A 13414-nucleotide genomic window follows, 5' to 3' on the forward strand; every position below is an offset into this window, starting at 1 on the left:
TCCTTCGCGTCGGAAGGAAAAAGATCAACTTCGAACTGGGGCGGTCAGTTCGATAAGAAATAAACTTTAAATCAAGTTATATATTTTGTATATATTGGTTAACGATCTGTTTAATTACCAATCGAAATTTGTTTAAAAGCTGCGAGGCTCTTTCCAATCGCGCAATCATAAGAAAATGGATATGTTCCTTTTTTTTTCTTTTTCTTTTTTTAATTTTGACGTTGGGTCTACGATACAAAGAAATGTTTCCTATAATAACGAAGCTCGTTCAGACTGTCCAGTATGTCATGCCCAGCTCTGTGATAATGTTGCTTTTTTGGAGCTGCTTTAATTATATTCGGTTGCCATCTCCTAAACATCGAATTTTTCAATTTAACACCCTAGTATTAATATTAATATTATACATATATTGAATTATTTAAAATTTACCTGGCTAAATCTTTAATTGTACTAATGTCGATAATCCTATAGTGCAAATAATTGTCAACCAGGGGCATATATTTTTTAAGAAAAATGCGATCCATGTAGACTGAATTTCCAGCCAATGGACATGTTCCATTAGGGACATGGTTCTCTAAAAAACGCAATGTTCTCTGCTGTGCTTCTTCCAATGTAATCTTGCTTTGTTGGCATTCATTAATTAAGCCAGTCTAGAATTAATTTCAATAAGAATTAATTATCATATCGCTAAAATGCAAAAGGTATTCAGAAAAAGAAAGAAATACAGTTACCTTTTTGTGTTGTAATTTACACCAATCAGACATATTCTCTAAAACTTCATTCGATTGATGTATAACAATGTCCAAGTGATCGCTAGCAATTTCTAATTGTTCATCAGTTACAAAACATGCGAGTTCTAAGATATGACATGTTTCCACATGTAGTCCTGTCATCTGAAAAATTAAGTTTCTTTCAAGTTTTTCTTTATTTCCATTACACTGTTAAAAAAAAACTTGAAATAATTGCATACCTCCATGTCAAGCCAGACAATGTGTTTCTCATTTTTATTTTCATCTCGCACTTCCGGCGAGGAACGAAGAAGAGATGAAGAAACGGTATGATCTGTAAATATGTTAAAGATGAAATCAACATTAGACATTTAAATAATTCAGGACAAATAAACATGTAAATTGAGGTATTATAATCTTGAACTTTTAAGCGATGATATTGATTAATTAAATCTTAATGATTTACATGACAATCGTGTAATTACCATTATTTAAACAGCGCCGAGCTCCGTGATACAAGTGCCTAGAAAAAAGTCCAGTAGCGCGGGTAATAATCATATTTTCCGATTACTTAACCTCATCACGCGCACGTTGCAAGTTCTGCGAGATGCAAGCCTGCAAAATTCCAAATTGCTTGCGTTACGTCATTAGAACGTTTAAAATGTCCCGATTATTCGTCGAGATAATAAATTTAACAACAACGTTTTAAACAGAAATTAGAAAACGAGAAAGACAGTACCTTAAAAAAAAAAAAAATAAATAAATATCTGCCTTTCAGTGTTCAACATTCCGGAAACAATAAGGATAAAATGATATCTGACGCACTCGGAATAATGTTTCTGAACGCAGCTTATGACGGTGCCATCGTACGGTCAGACGTTCAAAGTGAAGTGAAATAAAATAATACGACACACGTGGGAAATGTGGAGCCGCGAAGGTTGTGTTTGTGAGTATCGCGTCAACAGTTGGCCAGTGTAAAGAAAAAGGGAAAGAAAAAAAAAAAAAACAAAAAAAAGACTATATTATTATTGTGTATGTAACACAAAAGAGTGATTCACTGCCGCTTCGATTTTTGGTTTGCGCGAGTTTCGACCACGTGCCGGAAACCTAACCTAGTTTAAACATGGGTCGCAAAAGAAAGGTACAGTTTATTTATTAAAAATGTAACTACAATTTATACAAGTTCTTAAATTATGTCATTTAATTAATATTTCTCTAATTGAAACGAATTTTGCGTAGGGTCGATGTGTAAAGCGAAATAAGCAAATAAATGTGGGGGAGAAAAATGAGTTTGTCAATGCACCTCACTCCTTCGTACTGCATCGTGGATTACCTGGAGAGCACATTGTCGAGTTGACTAAAGATTTTCGTAGAATTATGGAGCCATTTACAGCTTCTTCTCTGAAAGCACGAAAAAAGAACGCTATTAAGGATTTCGTTTCTGTGGCAAGTGTGCTACATGTTACTCACATGTGCATATTCACAAAAACTGAACTAGGAATGTATCTCAAGATTTGCAAGTACTGTGTTCATTCTAATGATGTTTATGAATAATAAAAAAGAATTTTAGTCTTTAAAAAAATATTTTAAAATAATTGATTGTTACAGGTTGCCCAGAGGACCTACTCTTAGTTTCAAGATACACAGTTTCTCTTTAGCACGAGATGTTGTATCTATGTTAAAGAAGCAGTTGGTTTATGAGGAAGCCTTCAAAACTTCTCCCTTATTAGTTTTAAATAATTTTAGTGGCGAGGGCATGCAATTAAAGCTCATAGCTTCCACCTTTCAAAACATGTTTCCAACTATAAACCTGACCACTGTAAGTCTTGTAAAATAATAATTTAAGAAATACAATTTTGTAAATTCAAGAAATGCTAATGACCAAATTATATTCTGTAGGTTAATTTGAGCACGATCCGTCGTTGCCTGTGCTTAAATTATAACAAAACGGCAAAAACTATTGATGTAAGACATTATGCGATTAAAGTTATACCTGTAGGTTTATCGAGAGGCGTTAAAAAAATTGCTCAAGCTAAAATACCAAATTTATCAAAATGTCAAGATATTTCGGAATTTTTAACAAAACCTACCATGTCAGAAAGTGAAGCAGAAGATGATGAAACTAGCCATGTTACCCTGGCACAAAAATTATCTTCAAGAGGAAACCATGCTGATTCCAAGAGTGCAATTCGGTTATATGAACTAGGACCGAGAATAACGTTACAGGTTGGAGAACTAATCCAAGTTAATAAAACTAATTTAGATATTTATTTTACATTCTTCTAACATTAATTAATTTGTTTTAGTTAATAAAAGTGGAAAATGGACTCCTGGATGGTGAAATACTTTTCCATGAGTTTATACATAAAACAGAAGAAGAAAAGCTTGCGATAAAAAAGAAAAGAGAAGCGAAAAAGAAATTAAAGGAGAAAAGAAAAAAACAACAGGAAGAAAATAAAAAGCGGAAAGAGACACAAAAGATGGAACATAAAGAAAAATCATTAAAAGGTATTAAAAAAAAGAGAGAAAACGATATGCTCTTAGAAAAAATAGCAAAGGAATCTCTTGAAAAGACCGAAGATGCGCAGATAGATGACGACGACGACGACGCGCAGTATTACCGTGAAGAAGTAGGAGAAGAGCCTGATAAAGGTAAATTATATATAAATGAAATGTTTAAGTTCAACAAAAATTTTCGTTTTTCTAAATAAAAACAAAAATAATCTTTAACAATATTTTAATTGAATACAATTTCTTTTATCAAAGTGTTTAATCAAAATTTTTTAAGAAATTTGTAGTTAAAATTACAAAATAGACTTTTTTTTTTTTTCTATTTCAGATTTATTTCAACGAACGAAAATTGGCACAAAGAGGCCGCATAAATATGTAAGTAGATATAAATCAAAAAAAGCAAAATTTGACAAGTCCTAAAGGGACACAATAATTAAATATCGGCAAATCACTCTCTCCCGATACGGTAAGTATCCTTTAAAAAGAAATACAAAATTGTCATGCTCAGCTGTGAGCATGTTGCGCCGCTGTGAAATTAAAAACCAATATATTATAAATGACCATTAAAGTTTTATTTATACAACATTTTTTAATGCATTTTTTATGTTCCAATTAAATTTTTTTTTATTATATCACAATTCTATGATTCTAGAGAACATATGTAAAATTAATAAAAAAAATGTCATTATCTGTGGTCTCTGCATTATAAAAATAATTACATAATATTAACATTAAAAAAAATAAATATTTACATGTTAAATGTTAAACTTATACTATATTGTTAAAAAAATACCTTAGAACGATTTATTATCAAATCATTAAGCCATAAATGATATATTTGAGAATTTAATATATAATAGTCAAGATAAGACGTGAACAGTCAAAAATAATACGATCAATGGCAACTGGCAACGGGAATGTTGTAAAATGTCTTGTAAATCATGAGTTTATGGAATGTAAATTTTCATATTCCGCTATTTTCTTTTCAAGTTCTTTTATAGTTTTTGATCGAGCACGACATATATCCTTCATGATCTCTTTTTCCTTCTCCAATTTCGTAATCCGTATGTCGTCCTGTATAAAATATTATAATATTAATTATAATATATTAATAATAAATAATAGTTATGTAATAAGGTAAGAAATAAATTAAACAAATTATTCAAGCTACTCTAGTTCCGAGATATCGGTATAACTTACGTCTATTGTGCCACTGCTGGTGCTACATAATCGTAGCAAGTTGTTCGGCATTGTCTGGCACGATTGATGTTTACTATTTATAAATCTTTGCTTGCAAATATCGCACTCTTTCGCGCTCGTACGCGTTATAGCTATCTGCAGTCGTTTAATTTCCGCTTTCAGCTCGTTGTTCTATAAAAGTAATACGCATTTATAAAATTAACTTTATGCTCATACTTATAACTTGTGATAATTAAATTGCGGTATAATAATACCTTGTTATTAAAAGCAGATAGGTGTTCCTGCAACTCTTTACATTTCGTCTGGTAAGGGAAGCTTCCGCTGCGAATTTGCAATTCCAACGTTGCGATTTTACCATTTTTCGAGACCACTTCTGACTGCAGCTCCCGTATCTTACTTTTCAATATCGCGCAACTGCACTCGTTGTTGCATGATCTGTTGGATAAGGTTCTGTTATGCGACTCAGGATTTTCGCATTTCTTTTCCAGAATTTTGATTTTATCTTGTAACTCGTTACATTCCGTGACACACGTGTTGTACTCATCTTGAAGCTTTGCGTTCTCAGCATCGAGACGACAAATAACACCCGCCAATTCCTCCAATTCTCGATCGAATTCTTCGTTCTTTTCCGTCAATACCTTTATCTCGCTGGTGTACTTCTCCACGTCTTTATTTTTCTGACTTAATTGCACTTTCATCGCCTCTAACTCTAAGGCAATTTTGTTTTTCTCTTGCAGCAAATCGTCATACTTATCGCAAGCAGTATAAGTGTCGTTATGTATGGATTTGAACGACGACAGTTTCCCCTTTAATTCCTCATTGTCTTTGCACACCATGTCGTACTGTGCGCTTAAAACGACCACTTGCTTCGTTAAATCAGCCTTCAAAGTCTGCAACTCCGTTATTCGATTGCCAGCGCCTTCCAAATTACAAACCAAAGACTTGTTCAAATCTTGGAGTTCTTCTATATGTTTCTCCGCTTGGATTTTACTCGTACTATTCCGAACTCGCTTTTCTAATGTAGCGCACTTACGTTGTATCGTCGCAAATTCATCCCTCAAGGTATTCATCTCTTCCAGCGAAGCTGCACTCTTGTTATTTAATTCGGTAATCTGTTTGTTCAGTTCGATGTTCTTCAGCTCTTCGATGTTGAGCTGATCTTTAATTTCTTCGATCTTCCTCTCATTTTCCATCTTGAGGCTCTCTATTTCTACCTTGTGTTGCTCTACGTTAGCTTTCCGTTCGTTGATCTGCTGCTTCAACATCTTGTTCTCGACTATGAACGTTTCAAGATTAGTTTTATACTCCATCAGTTCGTCGCATTTACTTTTCAATAGTTCCTTGACCTCCGTTATACGCACTTCCTTTTCTTCCAATTCCCTGTTCAAATCGTTGCAAGCTATCGTGCTTTGATCTAGCTCGGTCTGAATTCTCTGAATAATTTGATCGTTTTTCTTTATCTCATTAGTTTTCAGATCGATAATGTTTTTCAGATGTGTCTGATTAGCTTCGAGACCTTCGATATTACCTGTCAACTCCATATTTTTCGTTTTCAACGACTCTATTGTGCACGCGAGATCTTCGATCCGTTTGTTGTACGCCTCCTTCTCAGACTTGAGCTTCATTTGAAATTCTGCCTCTTTATTCCGGATTGTCTCTTGCGCCTGTTTCTCTCGTTTCTGCGCCATAATAATAGCCTCCTCATTCACTGTGCCATTTTTGGAATAACTGTTATATTCAATTTGCATGTTATTAAGATCTGTTTCGAGCAAGCTATTTTTTTCTCTCAATGCCTCTATGTCGCGATTACTCTCCTCCAAGAGCTGCCCCAAACGCGCATTTTCTGTTTTCAATCGCTTGTATTCAGTTTCTTGCGTCGACAAGTCTTTCTGAAGTTTCTCTATCTCGCATTCTAATTCTTTCGCCCACAGCGACATACGTTTTGCTTCGTCTGATATCTGTCGTTTTTCATCCTCAAGCTTTTGCTTCTCTTTATCAGAAATGTTTCGCATAGTCTTTACTATTTCCTCTTCTTTCGTCAAAATAGTCTGCAAGAACATATGGAATAGTTCATCTACCGATTTATCCTGAGTGTCGACTTTAGGTTTAAGAGATTTAATCTCCTTGATAATGCTTTGAGAAATCTCATTTAACAGATTTTTTAGCTTCTTGTTATCGTCTGCTAGCGTTTTATCTTGTTGCGATTTGGAATTATATTCAGATTTCATCTTCTCAAATTTATTTTCTATATCGCGCAGTTTAATCATTTCCTGTTTTAAATAGTCATTTTCGGAAGTGCACTTACTTATTTTCTCATTAAGTTCCGTCAATCTATTTTCCGACTCTTTAGAATAATTGGTAAATTTCTCCGAGATAGTGGCGTTATCTTTAATTAATTCTTCGTTCGTTGTTATTAGTAACTCTAACTTTTTCTTATATTCTTCGTTTTCTTCTTGTTTCGCAAGAACAATGTTGTCTTTTTCCTTCTTTATTGATTCTAATTCGTGTTCTAAACAGGAACGGCTTTGACGCAAATCGTTTATCGTTTGTTCTTTTATTGCTTTATTATCTTGTAGACTTTCCATTTCGGCTTCAATAAGCAGTTTTGCATTTTCAATCTCTTTATATTTCAGAGTAAGTTCTTGGAATTTTTTAGTCACATCTTCTATCTCTTTTTTAAGGATATCAGCAGTAATTTGCGCCTGTTCACTTTCCGACAACTTCTGCTGCAATTGTTCATTAGCGGTCTTCAATGTATTAATTTCGCTTACTAGCGATTCTTTCTCGGTAATGTATTTTATAAGATCCGACTTGACACTTTCGTTACCTTCTTTTATTCTCGCGAACTCGTTTCGCAAATCGCTCATATTCTTATCGATATTGTCTAATCTCAAAGTCTTGCGTGAAGGTTTCTTGATGCTGAGAAGATTTACATCGTCAATCAATGTTTTATCTGCGATTGTGCTATTTTGCAGTTCTTCAATCTCGTTGCACTTTCCTTGATACAAATCTAACAATTTATTATATTCGTCTTTTAAAATGTGCAGTTCGCCAGTTAGAGACTGAAGCTTTTCCTCGGCGTAGCTGACATTCATGTTTTCCGAAAAACTGGCATTAAAAGAAAAATTACATAAACTTAGGTTTAAGTCTTCTTTAGCCTTCGATATAAGCACATCGCTCTTTGCGGATTCTCTATTAAATTTGTTTTGCAAGTCGTTTAATTTGCGTTTAACAGTTTTCAGCTCGACTTTCGACATTCTTAAACCTTTATTTATCTCATCCAAGTGACTACACTGAGTACAGGTACTGAATTTCATGTCACTAAGTTTTCTATTGAGATGTGTAAGATGATTAATTTTTTCTTGCATATTTGAAATGATTGTTTCAGTATTTTCGTCTAACATAGACTTATTCATTGTATCATTTGTATCGTTGAATAATGTCGACAAATGCATGGTATCGTTGTAAGAATTTAATTTTCGTGCATTATCCAAGTCTTCTATTGTTTCTATTAATTGGCTGGACATCTTCGAGTTTTTCTCGGTTAAAGCTTCCATATTAGTTTTTAACTCAAACAACTCGGTTTTTAACAAAGTATTCTCCGTTTTTAATTGGTCCACATCGTTGTCGCTAATACTTTCTATGTTCTTTATTGATAATTCCAATTTACTATTCAGAATATCACGTTCTTGTTTTAATACTTCGTTCTCTTCGACTATGTTCACGAAATCAATAGAAAGTTTGTCGTTTTTAGTTGTTAAATGTTCATATTTTTCTGCAAGTTCTATTAAGTTATTTTTAAATGTGCAATCGTGTTCGTACAAAAGAGACTTACTTTCTTTTAACATTTCGAGTTCTTTTATCTTGTCTGCGATATTAGATGACAATTCTGTATTTTTTGCCGTTAATGCATTAATCTGTTTTTCATACTTGTGAATTATTTGCTCTTCGTTCGAAGTCACTTCAGGGATTCTCGAACGAAGAGTGTCTAATTGTTCGTTAAGATTTGCTATATTGATCTCTAGATCAATTTTTTCATTTATTATCTTTGAGTTTCGCGCATAAAGCTCATCAATAATCTGCTGAGATTGAATAGCTGATTCGTCCTTCTTCATTGATAGTTTATTTGTCAATTCACTATTCTCTGTTGTTAATAAATATATAGTTCCTTGTAAGTTTTCTATATCCGCTTTCAAGCTTTGCACATCATGCTTTATTTCGTCTAATTCCTGATTTTTTAAAATAATTTCTGCAGATAACTTAGCACAATCTTCATGTAGTAATCTATTTGTAATAAATAAGTCATCTGATTTTAATGAATCACCATTGTTCAAATTGTATTCATTGTCGATATCCTGTTCATTTTTTTCATATTTTGAATTTTCAACTTGCGTATTTAGTAGAATCTTTTGTAATTGTTCTCCATCTGATTCATCTTTTGCCGAAATATGATATTGAGCCAGTTTCTCTTTTTCCATATTAGAATTTTTTTGCAATTGCAACTCCTGCTCATTAATTTTATCCTTCATCAAACTATTATTTACTTCGGCTTCCTTCAACTTTACTTGCAGCTCACGAATTGTATCTTCTAATTTATTTCTTTCAATTACAGAATTTTCAACAGATTTTCTTCGTTCTTCAATCGATTTCTGCGCTTTCTTTTGATGTACATTTAATTCTTCCTGGATTGAATCGTTATATAATTCTACTTTTTTTTCTTCTCCTTCCGATTCAAAAATAATCTGTTGAGATGTATTTTCAGACGTAAGATTGTTTTCTGAGGCAACAATTTTACATGCATTTGCTTCATATTCATTTAACTTACATTTTAATGAACTATTCATTGATTCTGTTTCTCTCAAGTTTTCTTCCAAATCAGTAATTTTATCTTTAAATTCAGTTTTCTCGACTGCAAGAGTTACAACCTGGTTCTCCAAGCAGCAGGTTTTTTGTATATAAATTTCTTGCGAGTCAAATTTATTTTTCATTTCTTTCAATTGATCTCTTAATTCATTAAAACGTTGTTCAGATTCCACTTTTTCGTTTTCTTTAACTTGTTGAAATTTATCTAAATTTTCCTGATGTTCGAGGATCTCATTTTCTTTTGTACTAATCGTTTCTTTTGCTTCTATTAATTGTTCTTGAAGTTCGTCGATAGTGCATTTAAATTCATGGTTCTCCAATTTCAGTTGTGCAATCTCTTTCTCTTGATCTTGAGACTTTTGAACTTCTAACATCAGGTCATTTAATTTAACTGTCATTAAGCTGTTTGTTTCTTGTGCTTCTTTTATTGTACTTTGCATTTCACAAATAATTAAATTAGTTTTATTTTTTTCTTCCTGAAGATTTTCAAACCTTTGCTGTTGCTCGTCTAATTTATCTTTCATTAAATTATTATTTAATTCTGCTTCTGTTAATTTATCTTGAAGATCATTTATTTTACATTGCAATTCATGTTTTTCGGGAGAAATGTCATTATTTAATGAAAATCGTATAAGTGGTTCAGTTATTTCCATACTTTGTGTTAATTTATCTTCTAATAAAATATTATGTTGTTCAGCTTCATTAAGCTTTTTTCGCAATTCAGATGCAACATGTTCGTATCCATCTTTTTCAGCTTTAAGAATATTTATTTGTTTTTGTAATTCTGGAATATTTTGTACCTCTATTTCTTGCGCTGATAATTGTGCAATTTTTTTCTCCAAGTTCGGTATTCTTTGTAACTCCGCCTTTTGTGCATTTAGTTGATCTTCTGCTAAAGTATAACGTGTCTCAGCTGCAGTCAACTTTTTACGAAGGTCAGATGCTATTTCTTCAAAAGCATTCTTATCAGATGTGATATTTTCCAATTGTTTTTCTAAATGTAAAACCTTCGAAAGTTTTTCTTGATATTCAAGAAATTTTTCTTCCGTATATATTTGCTTTTCCAATGTGGTAAATTCTTGAAGCTGCAAATATTCATTTGCCAATTTACTAATTCTGTCCCGTAGAATCTTCTTTGGTGTACCAGGAGATTCACAACTAATTACAATAAAGAATTATTAAACTAATTGTAAAATAGATAATTTAAATAGACTTGTAATATTTACCTTGTAGTCCGAGTAGGCACGTCAATTTCCTCAAACGCGATGCTATCATTCTCGTCATTTGAAGACAATTTATGAACAATAACATTATCCATAAATTTAACACATTCTTTTTTACGATATGTTATAAAACCATCTTCATCACTATCGTTTTCATCTTTATTTGCTTCACTATTCAATAAATCGAGTTCAAAATCCGTTAAAGCTGCTATTTCAAATGCTGTAAAAATAATATATATAAATTTAATTGTGTTTTAACTTATTAAAATATTCTTGCACATAAAAATGAACATATATTCATACATGTATTCATAATATCAGAATATTTTCTTTTAGATAATGTTAAAGGTGACACTTCTTTGATTGGTGACAAATTGGCACATATTTGAAACGTAGATGCATTTGTCTTATATCCACCAGTACCACACCAAGTTCGTCTCCTTTTTTCTTTAGCTTTAAATGACATGCAATTTGCAGATGTGACTATCCGAGTTTGTAACAATTTAATACGCTCTTCCAGAGTCTGATTGATACGTTCTTTCTCCTGTATTTTAAATTCCATTTCTTCGAAATCAGGAATTCGTGTCGTTTGTTTCATTTTCTATAAAATAATTGTAGTAAATTTAATGAGTTATTAATTATTTAGAACATTACTTGAATATTTACTTTTCAAAATAATCTTAACATTTTTTTATTATTACGTCTCGAGTGGAATATATATTAAATGTATTATATTATTTAAAAAATAGATTTACCTCTAATTCCAACTGTAATTTATCTATTTGTTTAGCATATCGTTTTAATAGTATATCCTCAGACATAACCTCGTTCAATTCCGGTTTATTTTTTATATCCTTAGCTCTACACGCAAATCTGAAAAAAAAGAAAAAAAGTTACAATTACATATATTTATCTACGTTAATATATATTAATAACAAAACCTAAAAATACTCACGATAATGTACACTGAGTTTCATCCACCGCGGCCGGTGTTACTGCACATATTATCGCGGTTAATGCATTGCCTCCCAAAGATGCTTGAAGCAATCTTGTTAATTTAGAATCACGAAAATTTATATATTTTTGTCCATCTTGTGATTCACTCAGTTGCTTTATTACTAAGGACAATGTAGAAAGAGATAGATTAATATGAAGTCCTTCTTTAAAACGTTCTCCAGTGGCACCTGTTGCACGTGATCTTTCCGAACCAGCAAGATCCACCAAATTTAATTGTGAAACTTGTATTGCACCATCTGAGTCAGCACCAACTTCTCGACTTTCAATCGTCTACAACGTCATTCAGTTGCAATTTTCAAGTTTATAATACAGGTAGATTACACGGAAATTCTTTTTAAAATATTTCATAATCTTAAAAAAAAAAATAGCACTCTTACAATTCTGAATATTGTATGGCTTCTGCTACTTCGTTCATTCATGTTTGTTTCACCCATCTTTCTGTTTTTATTGCCTTTATGCATTATTGATAAAACATTATCTGAACTATTTGTAACTTCCTCTTTACATTTTACAAACACTTGACCCTGTAGATCCTCATGTATCTTCAAATCTGTTACTGAATCTTTGCCTAAAAGATCATTGACTTTTTCCTTATAAATTTCCAAGTATGAGACCCTACAATAATTAATATATTGTTAAAATGTTCTTCTTTTGGGGTTTCTATCAATATTACTGATAAAAAAAAATTATATATATATATATATATATATATATAATTGTGATTAACATTTTTTAAAATGTAAATATATGAACTCTAGAAATTATTATAATATTTTAACCTCAATAAAAATTCACGTCCTGGAGTATTGGCTATAGCCTTAAACATATGTTCCACAGTCAGAGGAATTATGCCAGGTTCTTCTGAGTCACCCATCATAGTGTAAGTTTTACCAGAGCTTGTTTGCCCATATGCAAATACTGTGCCATTAAATCCATTTACAGCAGCATTGACAATAGGCTCTACAACATGGTCAAACACATCCTTGTTTCTGGCATTGGTACCAAAAATGTGATCTGCAAATACAACACCATGTATCAAAAACATAAGTATACAAAACGCCAGTAGTTGCACTTGAAAATAACCTCACAATTAAAAATTAATGTTACACAATACAATATTTGTAGCTTACGTATTCTAAAATTTATACGTTTTTTTTCGCAAATATAATACAAGAAAAATACGCATTAAAGGAGAAAAAAATAATGCGATTCGAGAAATTAATTTAACGTCGTAATGAAGCAAAATACAAGACAGATTGTTTCGATATTTGTGTTTTATAACGTGTTAACTTCTCACCAAATTCGAATCTGCCATCGGCACGCTTTCTCAGCTCGGCGTCAGTAGCTACGATGGTATTTCCTTGCGTCATCCATTGCTCAGACAAATTATCATCCCTTTCACGCTTGATCAGCGGCCTCACTTTAATAGCTACTTTAATACTGTCCGACATTGTAAACTGATCTCTCAATTCCGACGAGTACTGTTATTGTGCATATTCTTTATATAATTAGTCGCGTTCTTTAATCGCAATCGAAAAGGCACGCTCACGAACACATACGGTCAACAGTCGGTGGAAGACTGAACTGATGCTCAGCGTAACGTTCATTCGAATTTAAATCATGGCCACGCATGCGTCAGTCGTCACCTGTCGTGCGACTTTAGGCAATTTTACTACATCACTGTAATAAAATTTCAGCCGCACGAAATTAGTCAATCACGTTAAATTATTCTCTTGGAACTTTGATATAATTGGTCACTTTCTTACGGCTGAAACTTTACTACGGTAGTGTAAATCGGGCATAATGGCACTCGAAACTCAAGTGTGTCGAGTGTATGCTTTGATTGGCTCGTGTTGCATCTGCGCGTCGTCG

General features: G+C 32.5%; 3 protein-coding genes across 4 annotated transcripts; 1 reads left to right on the plus strand and 2 right to left on the minus strand.

Moving 5' to 3' along the window:
• Positions 1 to 184: 184 nt before the first annotated feature.
• Positions 185 to 1625, minus strand: LOC139111998 (oligoribonuclease-like). 2 transcript variants are annotated; one of them, XM_070672730.1, is made up of 6 exons: positions 1554 to 1625; positions 1214 to 1343; positions 971 to 1062; positions 732 to 893; positions 430 to 650; positions 185 to 351 (listed from the first exon to the last, which is right to left on the minus strand). In XM_070672730.1, exons 2-6 carry the CDS (start codon positions 1284 to 1286, stop codon positions 228 to 230), a joined length of 672 nt encoding a protein of 223 aa, XP_070528831.1. In that variant the 5' UTR covers positions 1287 to 1343; positions 1554 to 1625; the 3' UTR covers positions 185 to 227. The 2 variants fall into 2 exon arrangements, with proteins under 2 accessions (XP_070528831.1, XP_070528830.1); XM_070672729.1 differs by having other exon boundaries at positions 1468 to 1593.
• On the plus strand, positions 1570 to 3824 carry Ppan (Brix domain-containing protein peter pan). Its single transcript, XM_070672713.1, has 6 exons — positions 1570 to 1869; positions 1968 to 2248; positions 2337 to 2547; positions 2628 to 2954; positions 3035 to 3380; positions 3568 to 3824. The coding sequence occupies exons 1-6, from the start codon at positions 1852 to 1854 to the stop codon at positions 3657 to 3659; spliced, it is 1275 nt and encodes a 424-aa protein (XP_070528814.1). The 5' UTR covers positions 1570 to 1851; the 3' UTR covers positions 3660 to 3824.
• On the minus strand, positions 3790 to 13107 carry LOC139111968 (kinesin-related protein 4). Its single transcript, XM_070672658.1, has 10 exons — positions 12840 to 13107; positions 12322 to 12556; positions 11920 to 12157; positions 11481 to 11812; positions 11281 to 11398; positions 10829 to 11126; positions 10529 to 10745; positions 4694 to 10460; positions 4440 to 4610; positions 3790 to 4313 (listed from the first exon to the last, which is right to left on the minus strand). Exons 1-10 carry the CDS (start codon positions 12991 to 12993, stop codon positions 4179 to 4181), a joined length of 7665 nt encoding a protein of 2554 aa, XP_070528759.1. The 5' UTR covers positions 12994 to 13107; the 3' UTR covers positions 3790 to 4178.
• Between the last annotated feature and the right edge of the window lie 307 nt (positions 13108 to 13414).

Source organism: Cardiocondyla obscurior, linkage group LG26 (assembly GCF_019399895.1).
Source record: "Cardiocondyla obscurior isolate alpha-2009 linkage group LG26, Cobs3.1, whole genome shotgun sequence".
Lineage (NCBI taxonomy): Eukaryota > Metazoa > Arthropoda > Insecta > Hymenoptera > Formicidae > Cardiocondyla > Cardiocondyla obscurior.